The following is a 20,196-nucleotide window of genomic DNA, read 5'->3' on the forward strand; positions in this document are numbered from 1 at the left end:
GTCGCCTAGCGGCGGACTCTGCCCCGGAAGTAATCTTCTGCGGCGAGGTCACCGGCGGGGGCTGCTACGGGTGCCGCGGGGGGCCGAGCGCGCATCCTCCGTCTCATTTGGCCGCGAGGTGCGGCTGCGACTCCTGCAGTAGAACTGCACCTCCTGAGCCTCGTTTCCTCGGACCCGTGCTTTCTCCTTTCCTCCCCCTTCCTAAAGGAGTCCGCATCCCTTCGCCGCACGCCTGGGAGTAGGTAACTGGGCACGGGCCAATCACATGCAGGGGTTCCTGGCAGGGAGACGGGGGGAGCACACCTGGAGCATGTGGACAGCCGCGCGCTCGACCCGGTTTGCGTCCGCGAGGCGCGGAAACAGGCGGGGAGGGCAAGTTCAGAGGCAAACCAGGGACTGGGGTGGAAAAACTGGGCTCCTAGGAGTCCGGAAAACTGCAAACATCACAGAGAGATGTTAGTTTGAGTGCCGCGGTGGAGGTATCTGCAAAGGGAGTCACGGCCCCCGCTTGGCTCGTGGGGAAGGCTATGAACGAGAGGGAAAGAGCCCCGTCTCTGCGATCCCGGGAGTCAGACTTTGGAAGTTGTACGAGGAGGTAAATTTGGAGGACAGAGGAAAGGAGGGGTGAGGTGAGGTGTCGCTTTTGAGCGTCAAGTTCATTTATTCCATCCTCTTAAACGTAGCAGCTTGCAAAAACACAGCCCGATTGTATCCGTACCCATACCGTGCTGGATTCGTAAGACCGTAAGGAATACTAGTCGAATTTCTAATAAAATTTTTCCTCCTCTTCCTCCCCTATTACCTTATCGTCTGTGTTCTTTTCCTTCCGCAAGTATCAGAAGGCGACCAAAATGTAGAGTACTTTAAAAAGTTCACTTTCTGTTTCTAAAGTGAATGAAAAATACCGAGGTGCTGAGAAACACCTTTTAAATCTAACCTTACTTCTTACGGGCTTCCCTGGTGATTCAGACGGTAAAGACTCTGCCTGCCAATGCAGGAGACTCGGGTTTGATCCCTGGATGGGGAAGATCACCTGGAGAAGGTAATGGTAACCCACTCCAGTATTCTTGCTTGAAGAAATCTGTGGACAGAGGAGCCTGGCAGGCTACAGTCCATGGAATCACGAAGAGTCAGCCTTACTTCTTACAGGCTTCCCTGGTGATTCAGACGGTAAAGACTCTGCCTGCCAATGCAGGAGACTCGGGTTTGATCCCTGGATGGGGAAGATCACCTGGAGAAGGTAATGGTAACCCACTCCAGTATTCTTGCTTGAAGAAATCTGTGGACAGAGGAGCCTGGCAGGCTACAGTCCATGGAATCACGAAGAGTCAGGCGCAACTTTCACCGTAACCTTGCTTCTTAGAGTTACCTACCTTGGCCTTGTTGGCAGGCACCTTTGCCTAAGGGCACACATTTTGGATATCTGCTTAAAATTGCACTTTCTTACTGACCCATCTTTGTTGTTCAGTTGCAAAGTAAGCAAAGTGATGGGGGGGGGAGAGTTATTGACTAATTCTAAATGAAATAGTGAAAAAACATTTCCTTTTCTGAATCCATAACATGACTCGTATCGTAGGTTAGAATTTCCAACTGCCTGCTGGTTTTCTCCACTTGAATATCTTACCAGCATCTCAAACTCAGTGTGTCCAAATTTGAACTTGCGCCACCCCTTTCTCCCAGTCCCCTCTAAGATCCTCTCCTTCTTAGAATTAGCTTTGGCATCCCCAGAAACTGTTTTAAGAAAAACAAAAAGTCTCATCTGCAAGGAATTAATCTGTTTGTTCACTACTGCTCCACTGTAGTCCAAACCTGTGTTCTCTCTTTTCTGGGCTATTACAAGAGGTCCTTCACTGGTCTTACTGCCATATGACTATAACCAATTAACTTTCCCAAGAGTAAGTACAGTCAGTTCACTCTTGCTTAACCAGAACTAAATGTAATGATTGTAAATCACCTGATAAATAATCAAAAATCGTCAAGTAGTATAATTTCAGTAAAATGTTAGTTCCTTCCTGCCCATCCAACCCCTACACCTACTGAAAAATGAAAGAATACTTTCAGTGGCTTTCCTTTACGATCAAAGTAACTACAGGAAGTTTTCATCATGTAAGGATAATCGTTGTCAGCAAAGAAAATCCATCTGAGGTGGATACCAAAATTTTACCATAGATGGTACAAAAGAAGTACTGATCAAAATGTTATCTTCAGGGACTTCCCTGGTGGTTCAGTGGTTAAGACTCCACAGCAGGGGGCACAAGTTGGATCCCTGGTCAGAATCCCTGATTGCCCTGCAATGCAGCGCCACCCCTCTCCCCAATATATATATACACATACATACATACATATAAAAGTACTGATGGTCCCTTGGATGGCAAGGAGATCAACCCTGAATATTCATTGGAAGGACTGATGCTGAAGTTTCAATACTTTGGCCACCTGATACAAAGAGCTGACTCATTAGAAGAGACCCTGATGCTAGGAAAGATTGAAGGCCAAAGGAGAAGAGGGTGGCAAAGGATAAAATGGTTAGATAGCATCACTGACCAGAGAAGGCGATGGCACCCCACTCCAGTACTCTTGCCTGGAAAATCCCATGGAAGGAGGGGCCTGGTGGGCTGCAGTCCATGGGGTCACTAGGAGTCAGACATGACTGAGCAACTTCACTTTATTTTTTCACTTTCATGCATTGGAGAAGGAGATGGCAACCCACTCCAGTGTTCTTGCCTGGAGAATCCCAGGGACAGGAGAGCCTGGTGTCTGCCGTCTATGGGGTCGCACAGAGTTGGACACGACTGAAGTGACTTAGCAGCAGCAGCATCACTGACTCAAAGGTTATGAATCTAAGCAAACTCCAGGAGATAGTGAAGGATGGGGAAGCCATTCTTGTGCTGCAGTCCATGAGGTCACAGAGTCTGGTACAACTTAGTGACCTACAACAACATATATATAATCCTTTAAAAAGCTAAGAATTTTGAAGGTTTATAATTATAACCAAGAATATTAAATGTAACTACATTAATGATATTTTGTTCATTATAAATCAAGTGGTTTTTCTGTATAATTCTGAAAGAACTTAGAATGGAATCTTAGACATACCTAGTAACACACAGTAATTTTTTGCAAAACTTGATCTCCCACTTAATTTCTTTCAAGTTGCCTTATTGATTTCTCTGTCTATAAAACTGCCTGATTGAGTATAGATGGTATTTACAATATTCAGCTATTAGCTAGGGGAGATTAACCAGTGTGTGATTTCTTGCTCTGATTTTTGTTTCACTTTGCAACCTCAGCAAACTGCAGGGACTTGGGTATGGTAATAATTGAATGATGAGGAGCCTGGGTGCATACTCTACAGTCTGGCTTCTGAGAATCTCAGTTTGACTTCTTGAATCTTATTCTTGCTTAACTTGGTAATCCAGCTGTTGTGAAAAGGTGGTCATTTCTCTCTCTCCCAACCCCAAGAGGAGCATGCACAGCAACAGGAGTTTGTGACGTGCCAGTTAGGGTTGTTGACTGGTTTGTTTGTCAGCAAATGTGGGGAAAAGGGTGGGTGTCCAGCCAAATCTGTGTAAGCCCTTGGAAATGTGTTTATAAGTTGACATCATCCCTTACACAAGGGATTGTTTTTGGCTTTCTTTTGGGAGGGAGTGGGGAGGGAAAGGTTGAGAGCCACAGAGCTTGCTGTAAATTTTCAACCCTTCCCCCAGTCAGTATCTCTGCTTTTTGTTCACGTGGATCCTTCCTCTCAGAGTGTTTTCCTGGCCTTCCTAGTCTCTAGATCGTAGCTTAGTATCAAACTGCCTTTTAAAAGTCACCTTTTTTAAAAGTCTTTACTATTTTCCCTGCCTCCTGAGTGGATGTGACTTGTGCCTCCTTTAAAACACCCTGGCATCACATTGTCTTTCTGGCAGGCATTTGCCTTTATGGCTGTTTGTGTGCTCAGGTGTAATGTCCCCTGGGGCAGGAATCGTGGTCACTTTGTACTTGCAATACACTTGAACTTTTGAACTGTCCAGGTTCGCAGAGCTAGTTTGACACTGCTGCCCACCACTGTACAGGAGTTCTAAGAATCCTGTGACATTTTCCCCCAGTTTTTGTGCCCTGGAAAAATCATACATCTGGCACATGATAGAACTTCACCTCTTTAACCAGAGTAGGTGAAAACATATTACGTGAATTAGAACACTCAACATTAGGTGTACTGTGTGCCTAATCGCTCAGTTGTATACCCCGCTCCTTGGGAACCCATGGACTGTAGCCCGCCAGGCTCCTCTGTCCGTGGTACAAGGGAGTTTCTGTGTTTTTTTATGTATAACATACACCTACTGGCAAAATGTAGATGACCTTCAGCTCTAGGTAATGAAGTGGATACAATTTGAATTAAACTTTTAAATCTCGAAATAGCATGGAGTCCCTTAGGAAAGCTCTCTGGCTGTGTGATGGAGCCTGAGGTGCAGCCAAGCCTAGAACGCTGACTGGTTTCTGCAAATCTATGTTTGTGGTGACCAGCCCCACACTGCACCATTCAGCTTCTGGCCCTGACTGAAAGGGTGCTGAGAGTAATACTCTTTTTTTGTTTCAGTAATATTTTTGAGGTGGTTTCACAATCATGGACATTTTGGGAATAGAGCAGTATAGAGTATTTTTCTGAAACCACTCTTAAATCCCATTTTTGTTTTTAACACAGTCAATAGATTGCCACAGATAGCTGTTTCCCCTTGGGGCTGATTGCATTCCAGGTAATTACCCAGCCCTATTAGCCACTTTTTACTTTCTTTTTTTTGTAATTTATGTCAGGAGCTTGTTTTTTGTTTTTCTAGACCTCTCACATTCTAGCTTAAACATTTAAAAATACAATCTGTTTGAAACAACTGCTTCTAGCTTAGCATTTGCCGATCAAGGGTCGATTTTTGATTGCTCCTGGGACTATTTTGTGCTTGAATCTAGCTAACTTGGTTAGATGAGTAGTAGACGAGAATAGGGCTTTTTTAGTTTTTCAGCTCATCAACAGTCTCTGAAGATCTGAGGGCAGTGGAAAGAGAAACGTAAGGGGCCTCAGCAGATTATGCAAATACCTTAAAGTTCCATGAAAATTTGAAGGAACCAGATGCCCTTTTGCCCCTAAAGATACTCACGTGGGGGTCAGGGGAGGACCTCTGTGCTTTTCTAAATTATGTGTTACTGACCATTTTGTCCGCTGGAGATCCAGATTAAGAATCTTTTCATAGAGAAAATTAGTTTGTCTGGCTCTTCCTGTGTGCCCTTCTGGTGGTGCTTGTACCTCTGAGGACTACAGTTCTCTACTTTTAAGAAGCTTGGGTCAGAGTCACTTTAAAAGGAGGTAAACGTTTTGACTTAATCCAAATGTTTTATACCATTCGAGACAGACTCTGTTGTGCACTGAATGGAGTTTCTTGGTTGCCTGAGAGTCACTTTCTCTTAAGTGTCAGAACTGAAAGAGGGGGGAAGTTCTCCTTCTCTGATATATGTGTTGTAAATAGAAGGGAATGGAAATCGAGGAGATAAAAATCTCGGTGGATAGAGTTCTCTCCTCGGGGTGTGGAGCACTCAAGTGCAGACAAGTAGTAACTGACTAGTGGCACATTTCCATCCAAGGCAGCCTGCCACTTTAATTGTGTATAATAATGTGAACTGTTTGTCTGATTAAACGTTCACCTAATAATTACCATCTGGGTTACTTTCAAAGAAACAGCTGCCTGTTTTCTTTTGCTGTATTCATAGAATTAATATGCTGACTGACGGTCTCTAAATATCTCAACATGCATGTAGCTTACTACTTTGTTACTGAGACGGAGATCAGTTCAGGAAGTCCAGCAGCTAAGTATTATTTCCTGAAAGAGAGAACAGAGAAAACAGAGGGGAGGAGATGATCAGTGAAGTACTCAGTTAACGAAGCACAGAATGGGGAAGTTCCTGGTGGCCCAGTGGTTAAGGCTCCATGCTCCCAATGTAGGCGGCCCAAGGCAATGGCACCCCACTCCAGTACTCTTGCCTGGAAAATCCCATGGATGGAGGAGCCTGGTAGGCCACAGTCCATGGGGTTGCAAAGAGTTGGACACGACTCTGTGACTTCACTTTCACTTTTCACTTTCATGCATTGGAGAAGGAAATGGCAACCCACTCCAGTGTCCTTGCCTGGAGAATCCCAGGGACGGGGGAGCCTGGTGGGCTGCCGTCTATGGGGTCGCACAGAGTCGGACACGACTGAAGTGACGTAGCAGCAGCAGCAGCAGGTTCCATCCCTGGTTAGGGAACTAGATCCCACATGCCACAACTAAGGCCAGCGAAGTCAAATAAATGAAAATTGAAAAATAAAAGGAAGCACAGAGTGAAGTTTCCAGGTTGAAAGGACCCACTGGAATCCACTGAAGTGACATCAGCATCGTCGGATGTCAACAACTGTGGGTTCCAGAGGAGGAACACGGGGTCACATCGAAGAGGATCCAGGATCAGTGACGCCAGATTTCTCAGCAGCTAGCTTGCTTCTCAGAAGCAAGACACTGAGCAGGGTCTCAAAAATGATTTTCAGCCCGTAATTGTATCTGCAGCCAGGTTATCAATCAACTTTGGGGGTAGAAAAAAGATTTTCAGACATTCAGGATACAAAAACTGAGGGAATGCGAGCGAGAGACAACGGAAGTCATGGCCCACAGCCACCTGGATGGGGCTCTCTGCTGACAGATTATGCTTCTGGTTAACTCCTTATGTGCAGCTGTGACTTTGATGCATGTGGAAACTTTGGATGGGCCACTGAACTGTGCAGTTTTTTATTAAAATGGTATATACATTTAACACAGAGATAAATGGGAAAGAGAAGCAGCCAGCCCGTACAATACAAAGTTTCACTGTAAAGGGTTGATAAGGGATGGCAGTTGAGGGGCGGGCATGGGGCATGATGTACAATCTTTGTTCTGTTTCTCCTTGGAAAGTGTTTCTGAAGACCTCAGGCACGGAGGCTGTGGGCTGGTCTCACTGGGCCGCTTTCTGTTCTTTCTGGCTGTTCCCGAGGCCTTGCGTTTCTGTTCCGTCTCCACCTCAGGGCAGCTGGCCACGCTCCTCCACCTTCAGCAGAGCAACGCAGCTTTGATGACTCCGGATTTTCCCCCATTTAAGTAAATACTTTGACCAGTGACCTGTGGACAAATGTGTAATTCAGAAAAATTAATGTAGCCTAAACCAGTCTCATTCTCTTATAGCGTGAAGTTCTTGCCTGTGGACTGTAAAGCTCAACTAGTTTGAAAATGGAACAAGAAACAGCAGGTTCTTCTCGAAATACCGAACAGTCTATTATCTCAGAGGAGGTATACATTGTCTTTTTACTTCCCTTCCCCTTTGCCACATAAAGCTGAGTTTAAAAGAAATTTGCAGTTTCAAATGATTGTTTTTAATTCTTTAAGGTAGTTTTTAAACCTATTTCCTGCTCCTTTTAAGGACTTAGGAACACTTTGCTCTTATGTGGTAGCAGTGGTGTCTCTTCATTTTATGTATTAGTGAAATTGAGGCTGTTTTTAAAGTGGGTTTCAACTGTTGATTTTTAAAACTCTCAATCCTTACTTATCTTTTTAAATTTAGTTTTTATTGACGTATAGTTGATTTATAGTGTTGGGTGAATTTCTGCTGTATGGCAGAGTGATTCAGTTAAATATATATATGTACACACACATCTTTTTCATATTTTTTCACATGGTTTATCCCAGGATGTTGAATATAGTTCCCTGTGCTGTACAGTAGGACCTTGTTGATTGAGTTTTCATTGAAAGCTTCCCTGGATAGAAGAATAAATCATAGATGAATTTTAAGGCTTAGACATTTTGTCCTCAATATCACATATTGGTTAGCTATTTGTGGTCTCAATATGCATGCTTAAGGACAAGAAAAACCTAAGTTGTTAGTTGTGGTCTAAATTCCACAACGAACGTATTGAATATGTCTTGCATATTATTTAGTTTACCTTTTAAAAAGTTTCTTCCTGCAGGAACCATTGCAGAGGACAAATTTTAAATCCTTCATCTTTGAAACTCTGAGCCTGACACCTTTCTGGAATTCTTTTCGATTTAAAAATATTTCTGTGTTGTCTCTGAACAGATCTGCTGAATAAGTATTAGGTTGCCGCTGGCGACAAGTAAAAGAATACTTAGAAAAAGGCCAGTTGCTGCTTTATGTCCACAGGGAACCTTTGCACTCACTCAGTATAGTCTGTAGGTAAGGCAGTCCTGGCCACCTAACCTCCTCGGCATCTAAGTGGAATGATGCTGGGTACCCTTCAGGCTGAGTGGTAAACCCATGTCACTGTGGGGGATGTGCTCCATTGGCCATGGTGTCCCTGGAGTCGGCTTTGCTGTGTAGTCGTTGGCAGTCAAATGCCACTGAGTTTCACACCCTGAAACACACCTGTGTGACTGGCCCCAGGTTGGAGGAGAGAAGGTTAGGAGCATCCCAGAAACCCCTTCCTGCTCAGACCTCCCCCCACCCCAGAATTCGTGAGTTCTCTTTTCAGTTCTCAGTCCTACCTCCAGAATTCCACAGAACAGCGGGTCCACATCAGAAAAACAGCTTTTACTACTTTGAATTGAAAACTTGGACACAGATTTTGAGGTGGGAAACATCATCATTGAGAGCCACAAAAAATTTGAAAGAATAAAAAAATTAAAAATAGCTCAGTTTGAAAGTTTCCCAACTTACTGTCTGATTTCCTTTTAGTTGATTGCAGAAGGAAAATGGGTCAAACTTGAAAAAACAACTTACAGAGATCCTACTGGTAAAACAAGGTAAACTAATTTTTTTCTTTTTGTAAAATGCTCAGGATTTGGGTTCTTGGGGTCTCTATTTAGTGTTTGGCATAAAAGTTGATCTTTGCCTCACTGTAAGCTCTGTCTTAAAGAATCTAGTTGAGCTGTTTTAATACCATTCTCAAGTAGATTAGGGTGAACCTAAAACTTTTGGGCCAAGCCTAATTTCAGCTGATAAAGCAGCAGAATAATAACAATACAGGTTATTTCCTTCTCTTAAACCAGTTTTTTCATCTCTGAATTAGAATGTAAGAGAAAACACTGCTGGGTTTGGGATAAAATGTGCAGGCTTATACTTGTTCATGGAAAGGTAAGTTGAGAGGGGAAAGTTTTATAAAGCAAATACCAATTGCTATAAAGAAATGTGGGAGTGGGGAGGGAGTTCCTGGAGTCTGGCCCCTGCAGTGTCTTGATACTGTGCTAAGAAAATTATTTGCAGTCAGATCTGTGCGTGAAAAACTTTCCATCATAATTATTTTAAAGGACAAATTGAACATCTTAAAAATAACATCTAAACATCTTAAAAAGAGAAAACAATTATTATAGTGTATTTACTTGGTAAAAAACTGTACAGCCATCTCCAGGGCAGATCATGAAGACAACCTGGTAGTATGAGAAAAGTTCATAAGCTGATAAGAAAATAGGAAATTGGATATATGCTTTTTTTTTTAATGCTTTTTAAACTCTGCCAAATAATGTGCAAGAAAAGGCTAGAAGGAAAACTGTAGCAAAATATTAATAGCAGCTATGTGACTAGTCTTTTTTCCAACTTTCCTATTCAGCATTTTTTAAAATATCTATCACTATTTTTAATAACAGGAAAGATGTATTAAAATAAACATTTACTTAGTGAAATAGAAAAAGGAGAATGAGAAAGTAGGAAAACTTTGCTAAATTTAGTATCCAGGTTATATGATATAAATTCATTAATATAAAAACTGTTTTCTACGTGATCAAATAAAAATACCAAATAAAAATACAGAGTTTCTTCATAAGGTAATAAATACATCTCTCATCAGTGTTAAAGTACGTGGACTTGCCGGTGATTTTAACAACTTTTAACTATATGTACTAAAGTGGCAAAAAATAGTAACAAGGTCCAGTGTTGGAGAGCTGTGGGGAACATTAAGATGTCTGTAGCACGGTCCAACCCAAGGTGAGAAAGCTGATCGCAGCTCACCCCATCCACAGAGCAGTGAGCCGGCTGTGCAGGACTAGGCCAGAGATGCCAGGAGGTCCGGGCCTCGGTGACATGACAGGTGCATTTACACTTGTGAAAACGCAACCAGAGCTCAGAGCCCAGCCTACCTGGATCAGTTTGGTTCTCTTTCTTGTTGAATTAAGCTTATGACACAAAATAGAGCCCTTGACACCAGCCAGTGTGAAGGGTACGTGTTGATTGTCACCCCCCAGCTCTGCACCTGCTCCCCATCCTCACTTCATCAGGGATGTGCCTTGGAATCACGTGGGACATGTTTCCAAGTACTCACAATTCGGTCTCAACTTCCGGAGACTCCTCCAGCAGAGGGGAGTGGGCTCTGGGGTCTCCAAACTCCACACCGTGAGCCTATTGACAACACATTCCTCCCCATCCTTCCATACACAGGACTCCCTGTGGCCTCCAGAAGCTCTCGTTTGAGACATTAACATCTCATACCTGGTTGTCAGGCTTCAGAGCGCTTAAAGCAGACTACGATTTATACATTTATAAAATACTACATGTACAAAATAAAACTGCAGCTAGAGAATTCTTTGTCCCTCTCTCATTCATGGACGAGGGTATGGAATTGATCTGGGGAGAGATGTTGATCTTATGCCTCTTAATCAGCATTCAGGACAGAGCTGAGCTCACTCTCTGGTGCCCTGTCTACCTCTTGGAGTTGGTTGCCTAGAGGGAAGACAGTGAAACAGGCTTTCCTATAACAAATATTAAAAACAGTAACTCAACTGGAGGGCTTCCCAGGTGCTCTGGTAAAGAATCTGCCTGCCAATGCAGGAGACGTGGGTTTGATTCCAGGGTCAAGAAGATCCCCCAGAGGAGGAAACAGCAATCGACTCCAGTGTTCTTGCCTGGCGAATCCCATGGACAGAGGAGCCTAGCAGGCTACAGTCCATGGGGTTGCAAAAGAGTTGGGTACAACCTAGTGACTAAACAGGTCAACCAGAATCAGAATTCTAAAGCTACCAGAGACTGTTAAGACAACGTACTCTCAGTTCCCTGGTTTTACAGGTGAGAAAAGTCACCAGGAGGTCGCGACTGTAGGGTCACCTAGTGACTAAGTGGAGACGCGGAGTTTCTGACTCAATTAGGTGGACAGCTCTCCTCTCTGAGTCCCTCTGACTCAGGAGCTCTCAGGGAGATTCTTGTTCTGCTGCTAAGTCGCTTCAGTCGTGTCTGACTCTGTGTGACCCCATAGACGGCAGCCCACCAGGCTCCCCTGTCCCAGGGATTCTCCAGGCAAGAACACTGGAGTGGGTTGCCATTTCCTTCTCCAATACATAAAAGTGAAAAGTGAAAGTGAAGTCGCTCAGTCATGTCCAACTCTTCGCAACCCCATGAACTGCAGCCTACCAGGCTCCTCTGTCCATGGGATTTTCCAGGCAAGAGTACTGGAGTGTAGTGTCATCGCCTTCTCCGTTCTTGTTCTAGGATTTCTAATAAATATCTATTTTGTGGCTCCATTCTGCTCATTTACTTCCTCTTACCCACTATAATGATGCTCCTTTCTCTGCTTCCCTTGTTCCTAGTGTGTTTGGGATGGGACCTTCAGTGCTTCTCCCAGCTATCTTCTTCAGTCTTTAGGACTAACCCTAAGAGACCGCAGAGAGGACTGGGCCAACAGGTGTTCCGTCACTTATGATCTGTATCACTGACTGATCAGAATGGCTTGTTGGTTGGCTTCTTGCTACTAACGGGAATGTTGGCAGCTGTGAGTTGTCATGGTGGTCCTATTGATTGTCACATGTTCATTTTGACATATTTGCCCTTTAGAACTTGGGTACAATACTAAAAGATCTAGTTTACAGAAAGTTTTTTTTTTTTTTAAACTGGATTAAATATCTGACATTTTTTCATAGAAACGTGGCAAGGTCCAAGCCTTAAGGACAACTGGCTAAAGGGTATGAGGGTTACTCTGAGGAGCAGCTCTTATACTCACTCTCACTGTAGGGAGACCGACATCAGATGTGGACACCTTTCTCTCCCTGGGCCCACTTGGATGTCTTCCTCCTTTTAAATCCAGAATTGTTTGCTTCCTTACCCTCATCTCTAACCACTGCTTTTCTCTATTGAAGGCTTAAGAATGAGGAAGAAATTCCCCAACCCCCTTTAAACAGCAGGATTGTGCCAGTAACAGGGTTGTCAGTACCAGGTTCCCTGAGACAAATAGCTGGTCAGGAATAAGGCCCTAAGAGGGGACCAGGAACCCCTCACCCCACTTGTTCTTCTGGGGAACGTTTTCCTCTTAGATGGTATCTCACAAATGCAAAGCAGAGCACTTACCTAAGAGGATTAATTCCTCAGTTAGTAAATAGTAAATTTCTTAAATTGAGTGTTCAGGGTCACTGGTGTTAAAATCTCCCCTGTACACAACTGTCTCAGTGGTTCACATGGCGCAGTGTCCTTTGGAATTTGCACAGGGGCGGGGTTTGCACTGACTGCTTTGTGGCCTTCAAAGCTTGATCATCAGCTGTGCTACTCACCGCAGATCCATGATCCAAACTGAGGTGTTTCAGGTAAATGACTTGCGAGCTAATTGGAAAGCAGCTCAAGTGAAGAGCAGGCTCTCCATTCAGAGGCAGAGGGTTAGATGTAGTCAGCAGTGGATTTCCTTGGTAATTTTTGAAGCTGTGGGAAAGCAGTTGGCTCTTTTTTCAATACAGCTCTTTACTGCGTGGTGTTCTTGGCCATTATCCTCAGCACATGTGCATGCTTTGAACTTGTAAGGTGCTGGTTACACACACAAAACCTAAGAACAGTCTCCTCTTCGACACTAATGCTTTCGACTTTTCTTGTCTGCCCAAACAGGACATGGGAGACCGTGAAGCGGACAACCAGGAAAGGCCAGTCGGCTGACGGTATGAGTGCAGACCTGTTAGAACTCTCCCAAAGCAAGTCCCCACACATGAGTGTGGGAGCTGGGGGTAGGACGGTTTCTTACTATAACCAGGACTTCAGAGCAGGGTTGTCTTCACAGGTGATCTTTCATCCTTAACTCTGGTTTTCTGTTTGCAACACTGTGTAACTAAATCCAGCTTTCTTTATAAGTAACTTCTGGTTCCTGTTACATAGGCTCAGAACAGTGTTTCTGAAGGGAAGATGTAATCCCATTCAGAGCCAAACATAAGTCAGTGTAATTTGAAGCTACACACTGTGTCTAGACGTGTTACGACTTCTAGAAATCCCCTTGTGTTCTGGACAGAGCATCTGGGTGAGAGCCTTTAGTCTGGAAATCTTACTTGGCACTACTACGTGCTTTGTATTAGTGACCACTTGCTTTGAGGAAATGAGGCAATGAATTAGGACAAGACTATTCGTTCAGTCCACCTTCCCTTCCAGGCATGAATGCTTTGGCTACAAATATCCCAGAAACAGTCCTGAAAACCACCTCTGGTCTAGGGGAAGTTGGGCAATAGGTCTTTCTCGTTTTCCCCTTTTATTTTTCCACTTTGTTCTGGGTTCTGGTTTTCCTAGAAGCAGACAGAGTAGCTGCTGCAGCTGCTGTGTTTTCATGCTGGGGAAGTGAGAGGAGCTGAGTGGTCCTCCTGAACAGTTGTGTTTTCCAGAATCCAGTGGCCTTTGGGTTTGGTTTGGTGTGAAGGCCAAATAACTTGGGAGAAAAGGCCTTTCTTTTATCCTAAAACAATAAAGCTCAGTGTAGCTAGCATATACTATGAACAATGGAACTTACTCTCTATTGGTGAAAGGAAATCTTAAGAGCACAGATCAGCGTAACTTCAGTGGCCGCCTGGCTGCAGCTGAGTGAGAAATGGTCTCCACAGAGGTTCATGGAGACTGAAATTTTGACTTGGACCCTTGGCTAAATGTTTACTTCTAGTTGTGATATTATTTTAAAGAAATCGTGACAATAAAAATCTTTTATTTTATAAAATAAAGGTTTATTTTCTAAAAAAGAAAATTAAACAACATGGAAGTGTCATTATTTTTTCCTTGTTTTTCTTAATGAGAATAACTTCCAAAGTTAACTGCCAGTTTTATAGCTTAAATTAACTTCCTATTACTAATGGCAAATACAAGAAAGACTTTAGCTGCAGTGTTTCTTAAAAGATGGGCTTTCAGTTAGACTGCTCTAGACAAAAATCACTGGTGTTGCTGACCTTCCACTGGGGTTTCCCTGGTTTTATTTCCTGCTGGCAGGTGTGGCAATCATCCCTGTGTTGCAGAGAACCCTTCACTACGAATGCATCATTCTGGTGAAGCAGTTCCGACCCCCAATGGGGGGCTACTGCCTAGAATTCCCCGCGGGTGAGTAACAACACTGGGTGGAGAATCGCCCCTGGGGGACAATGGGACTAAGCCCAGGCAGAGCCTGAGGACAGTGGTGGTTAAATATTTAACAGCTTTTCATCTGTCCATGTGGTTTCAAGTAAAAACCACTCGTGCACTGAAGTACCTCCAGGCCACACCCCAGTGATCCGCAAATCCATAGAGGTGTCACAGCTCACTTTTCCAGGCCACCTGCACTCCTCTTAGCAACATTCTTTCTCATTCTTTCTAGCCTCTTTTGAGTCATTGCTTTTCCTTAATTTGTCAGAAGTATTTCATTTTCCATCACTCGCAATCTGCCTCTGGCAAATTTACGCAGTAACTACGCCCAGCTCTTTAAAAACTGAATGGAAAAGATACCATGATCCTCCCATACCTAAGCAGGCCAAGGAAATTGTCTTAATTTCAACTTGAATATTTTTTCAGTTGTTACAGAAGGTATCTAAAATTGAATGCACTACATATTGTAGGACTTCATTGGGTTGTTTCCGTCTGAAGAGATGAGGTCTCATTTCTTGTTAGTGGTGAAGTTCTATATTTTCAGTGCATCTCATAACACATTAAGTAACAGGTTTATTTTCTTTCTCATTTCCTTGCCATTTCACTGAAGAAATAACTTTAAAAGTAATTGAGGGACTTTCCCTGGTGGTCCACTGGTTAAGAATCCACCTGCCAGTGCAGGGAACAGGGGTTTAAGCCCTGGTCCAGGAAGATCCCACGTGCTGTGGAGCAGCTAAACCCACGCACCACCTCTTCTAAAGTCTGTGCGCTCTAGAGCCCGGGAGCTGGCAACAAGAGAAGCCACTGCAATGAGAAGCCCTCGCCTGCAACTAGCTGCTACTGCTGCTACTAAGTCGCTTCAGTCGTGTCCGACTCTGTGCCACCCCATAGACGGTAGCCACCAGGCTCCCCCGTCCCTGGGATTCTCCAGGCAAGAACACTGGAGTGGGTTGCCATTTCCTTCTCCAGTGCATGAAAGTGAGAAGTGAAAGTGAAGTCGCTCAGTCATGTCTGACTCTAGCCACCCCATGGACTGCAGCCCACCAGGCTCCTCCATCCATGGGATTTTCCAGGCAAGAGTACTGGAGTGGGATGCCATTAGCCCCCAATTGCTGCAAATAGAGAAAGCCCACGTGCTGCCATGCAGACCCAGTGTATCCAAAAATAGAACCGATAAGCCATTTTAGTTAAAAGTAATTGACTAACCCATGTTCACTTTTTCTTAGCATTTTTAGAATTCCTTTCAGAAAAAAGGACTTGCTATGCTGCTGTCCCCCTCCCAGTGAACTAGTGCTACCTGCATCCTCCCCCACCCCCAACCCCACGCCAACCCGCGCGGCCTTTGCTTCCCTCCTTTCCCATCTTCTCCTGCCCAGGAGTCATTAGCAACTGGTGATTCCCTACAGGGCCTCCACGTGGCTCTGAGGGAGGAAAGCAAGATGGGTAACATTGTCCCCATGTCTGCGCCGTGGTCACATGACTCGTCCAGAACCCTGCCGGCCCGCACCCAAATGAATCCGCCGGTGCAGGAGGTCGTGCTGTACCGTAGCGTTGACGCTGAGGTGCTCACAGAAGCATCTAGGGCTAAACACGAGAAGCAGAACCTACTAAATCTGCCCAGAGTGGTGTTCTGCCTTTAGTTTTTCTATAATGGATCAGAACCTGAGGCAGTTTTATCTGCACACCCACTTTTCCCAGACCTGTTGGTTCTTGGCACGTGGCTCAGCAGCAGGGGGTTCCCTGTCCCGCCTCTCACGTGCCTGGGACTTGCAGGTCTCATCGATGACAACGAAAGCCCGGAAGCAGCTGCTCTTCGAGAGCTCGAGGAGGAAACCGGCTACAAGGGCGACGTTGCTGAATGCTCTCCAGGTTCGTGCTGCTGCCACAAAACCAACCCAATGGTCGATTGTTCTGGATGTGAAAGGATTGAGTCTTTGGCTGTTCTTTATGTTGGGAATTTAGATGGCTTCTATTTGGCTAATTCCCTGAAGACAAAGCCTAGATGAAGGCTAGTCATCTGTAAGTGAATCGCGTCCCCCCTCCCCACCAGGAGAGCACAGCTGAAAAAAAAGTGACCAGAAATTGGAGAAAAATTAGGGTGCCTTTCAGGGTTTCCACATTCTAAGCTTTATTACCTATCTCACCTACATGCCACACTTGTTAGTAGAGGACTTTATTGATGTGGTGAAAGGATTTTACCTCTAACCCCTCAGACTTAGCAAACTTCCCTCAAGAACTCGGGGGGAAATGAGTAGTGATTACACGTGTGCTTTGCAGCCTTGCAGCAGCGTGTGTACTAAGCAAATAGGAGAAACTAGTTCTCTTGTGTGACTTCCATGTTAACGAGTCGCAAGCTGACTCTTCCTCCAGAGACAGTTCAGTGATGAATGACATCTCACTAGTGCTGGGAAAGATGACCTGCTGCCTCTCTCCCCAGCTGTATGCATGGATCCAGGCTTGTCAAACTGTACCGCACACATCGTGACCGTCACTATCAATGGAGATGACGCTGAAAATGTAAGGCCTAAGCCAAAGCCAGGTACGTGTGGACTGGCTGCGTTGACAGTGGTTGTGCTGCACTGAGTATCTTTTAACATGCTACTAGTTTGACTTTTATTAACAGAATAATGGTCTTTTCACAGATGCTTCATCAGTACACTTGGCTATTTTTCTCATCTTGTGTATTTAGCACTTTTCTCACAGCACATTCTTGATTTTTATGCTTTATATAAAATGTTAAATTATGTATTTCATGTTTTCTGTATGGGGTTTATTCCCACTTAAGAGCTATGGACCTTAAATAGTAAACAGTGAACATTTTCAGAATCACTCTGATTTCTGTCTCCCATCTATTGCAAGACTGGCAGGAATGCTGTGGCACAGCACCACATTAACTATTCCTTGAGTTCCATGTTTAGTGACGCTTTGGGGAAATTCTTTGCCCTGTGTTTCTCAGCAGGCTTGGATTCAGAGGCCATAATGCCTGTCATTTCCACGTGCTCTCCCAACCCCGTGGAGGGTGGTGGCGACACAGACATCACCATACTTCATGTGTCAGAGTGGAGGTCTTCCACTTCCCAGCCCTTTCAGTTCCACAATGTTGCCAGTTTCCCATCGCAGCTGATTTTAAGTGCTCGATTTTCAAACCAGCGGATGTAACATGCTGAGGAAGAGTTTGGCAGTTCCTCAGAGTTACACATGGAATTAGCCTGTGACCCAGCAATTCCACCCCTAGGTGAATCCCTGGAAGAATCAAAAGCAGGGGCTCCAATAGATACGTGATTCAGCATCACTCACAATACCCAAAAGGTGGAAACAACCCAAGTGTCCATTAACAGAGGGGTATACAAAATGTGGCCCATTCTAACAGTGGAATATTATTCAGCCATAAAGCAGTGAAGCAGGCTGATACATGAAGCTTGAAAGCACTGTGCTCAGTGAGATTAAGCTGGACACAGGAGGGCAAATATTGTGTGATCCCACTGTGTGATTAGCACGTGTGGTACCTTAATAATATTATCACACAATATTTGCCTTATTGGCAAATACATGTGTGATACCATAATAATATCACACAATATTTCCCTTATTGGCAAATATTGTGTGATACCTGTATATTATGATACCTACCTGTTTCATAGAGACAGAAGGTGGAATCAAGGTCACCGAGGAGTGGGGGATGGGGAATTCTTATTCAGTGGGCACCACCTTTCTTTTCTGGATGATGAAAATGTTCTCATGATTGCACAGCAATGTGAATGTGTTCAATGCCACTGAATTAGTACCTTCAGAAATGGTCAAATTGGTAAGTTTTATGTTATATATATTTTAACAGTTTAAGAATACATATACAAATGTGTATATATATCTCACAGAATATGCTTTAAACTTGGCTATGAAAACATTTGATTTGGAGAAGAATAACATTGTACTGTTGGGATTTTTTTTTCCTTTAACCATGTTTATAAATGAAATTAGTAGAGACCCAGGTTTCTGTTAAACGCTTGTAGCCTTGTCACATCTTGCACAAAAGCCATGTGGTTTGGCACTCTGGGCCTTGCTGAGATGTCCTCTTCTGTGTGTTTTCAGGGGATGGAGGTACGTCGTCCCACCCCGGGGGCTGACCTTGTGCACCGCGTGTTGCGGCGGGAGTGGCTGAGGCATCGTGAGTTGCTCTAGTGGGCTCACCTGGTGTCTGGCTCTGTTTTCACTTGTACTTTGTTTGTTTAGAATTTGTGGAAGTAATTTCCTTACCAAAGAATGACCTGCTGAATAGACTTGAGGGTAAGCACTCTTGATTATCACCTGACTTTCTCTGTTTTTCCCACCCCTAACCCCAACAAATGGGGTACTAAACATAACTATTTCCTTGTTCTTCCTCATTAAATACCTAGAAACTGTTCTAAAAATACCTAGAAACTGTTATAAAACTGCAAGTGATCTATGATGTCTCCTTTCCGGGTGGCAGAGCATTTGAAAATAGAAAAACATTCCATGTCAAGTCAAAGTCATGGCCACCGTCACTGGCAGCACAGCTCTGAGGCCCACAGGTCAGACTGGGTTGAGGCTCAGCTGACTGTGTATTAGTTACAACTTGGAACAAGTCCCTTAGCTTTTCTCATTAAATGAGAACAGTTAGACAGCCCCTGCCTCTGAGAAGGCAGGAGTAAAACTAAACAGGATAATGCTGCCACACAGATGCTGGAAGGTTATGTTCTGTTTTCTTTTTTTATATTAGCTAATATCCCTTAAAAAAATTCCTTCCTTCTTCTTTCCAGCTAACTTCCCTTCCAGCCTTGTGGGGGCGGAATATTGAGGATGGTGGAGAGGAATCTGTAGATATAGAAGTGGGAGGGGCAAAGAAAGCCCCTTTACTAGCCAGCTTTACTAGCATCACAATATAGTTATCATTACTTATTCATATTCAGCAAGTTACTTTTGGGAAGTGGGCAAGAAGGCCTTTGGCGCTCAGTTTGCTATGAGGATAGTTTTCAGAGTTCCCCCACCCCCAGCCCACCCCCAGCTGGCACAGATGAACAAGACGGAACCCTGTCTTTGAGGGTCAGACTGTCTCTGAGCTTGTTCCTGAGCAAGTGGCTGGGAAACAAGGGGCAGATTGCCATCTGAGTAAAACAGAAGTCCTCACGAAAGCCCCTTGAGGTCTGACTCTGAGACCTCACTCCAGTCCCTCTGAATGCACAGCTTCACCTCCACGTGGAACACGTGTGTCCCTGACAGTGGAGAGAACGCGTGAGTCATCATCGCTGGGTGGTTTAGAGCGGCAGAACCCTGCAGTGAGCCATCCACGAGGTGATGGATGGATCTGTGAACTTAAAAGCTTCACTGTTTTCACATTAAAATCATCACCTGGCTTTTGTGCTCTTCTGTCTTCTTTTTCTTGTTCCAACTTTTCCTTGTTCTTGTCTCATGCTGGAGACATAATCCTGCTCTTACATCCTGCATTCTTCCACTAGAGTAAGATCCCTGAAGGCAGAAAGTGTCTTGCTCATCCCCGTTACCACAGCACCTAGCACAGGAACGGCACACAGTGGCTGCTCAGTGAACGCTGGCTGACTGGGAAGGGGTGTTATTATCCGTTTTCGACTTGGTTATCTGACTTATGCTCTTCACCTCCTCCAGCCCTGATAGCTGAAGAACATCTGATGGTGGACGCCAGAGTCTATTCCTACGCTCTGGCATTGAAACACGCAAACACGAAGCCGTTTGAGGTGCCCTTCCTGAAGTTTTAAGGACGAAGGACAGTAGCCGTCCTTTTGTAAACAGGACACCAGGCCTCCTTCACTGAGACTTCATAATCAGCTTAGTTGTAATGGAGATTTGAAATTAGCTTTTTCTTAAAATAAAACAACACAGAATGCA

The 20,196-nt window shown here is 44.4% G+C and overlaps 1 protein-coding gene across 6 annotated transcripts; it reads left to right on the forward strand.

Annotated features, from left to right (window-relative positions):
• The first annotated feature begins 42 nt into the window (after positions 1 to 42).
• NUDT5 (nudix hydrolase 5) lies at positions 43 to 20,196 on the forward strand. Of its 6 annotated transcripts, none has more exons than XR_011570316.1 (10): positions 43 to 242; positions 6,951 to 7,133; positions 7,218 to 7,322; positions 8,722 to 8,789; positions 12,838 to 12,887; positions 14,188 to 14,295; positions 16,090 to 16,185; positions 16,754 to 16,855; positions 18,406 to 18,600; positions 19,957 to 20,196. XR_011570316.1 is itself a non-coding variant. In XM_070801983.1 (9 exons), exons 2-8 carry the CDS (start codon positions 7,263 to 7,265, stop codon positions 18,438 to 18,440), a joined length of 519 nt encoding a protein of 172 aa, XP_070658084.1. In that variant the 5' UTR covers positions 49 to 238; positions 7,218 to 7,262; the 3' UTR covers positions 18,441 to 18,481; positions 19,957 to 20,196. The 6 variants fall into 6 exon arrangements, 1 of the variants encoding a protein (XP_070658084.1); XR_011570315.1 differs by having other exon boundaries at positions 43 to 238; XR_011570313.1 differs by lacking the exon at positions 6,951 to 7,133 and having other exon boundaries at positions 46 to 242.

This window comes from Bos indicus, chromosome 13 (assembly GCF_029378745.1).
Source record: "Bos indicus isolate NIAB-ARS_2022 breed Sahiwal x Tharparkar chromosome 13, NIAB-ARS_B.indTharparkar_mat_pri_1.0, whole genome shotgun sequence".
In the NCBI taxonomy this organism is placed as follows: Eukaryota; Metazoa; Chordata; class Mammalia; order Artiodactyla; family Bovidae; genus Bos; species Bos indicus.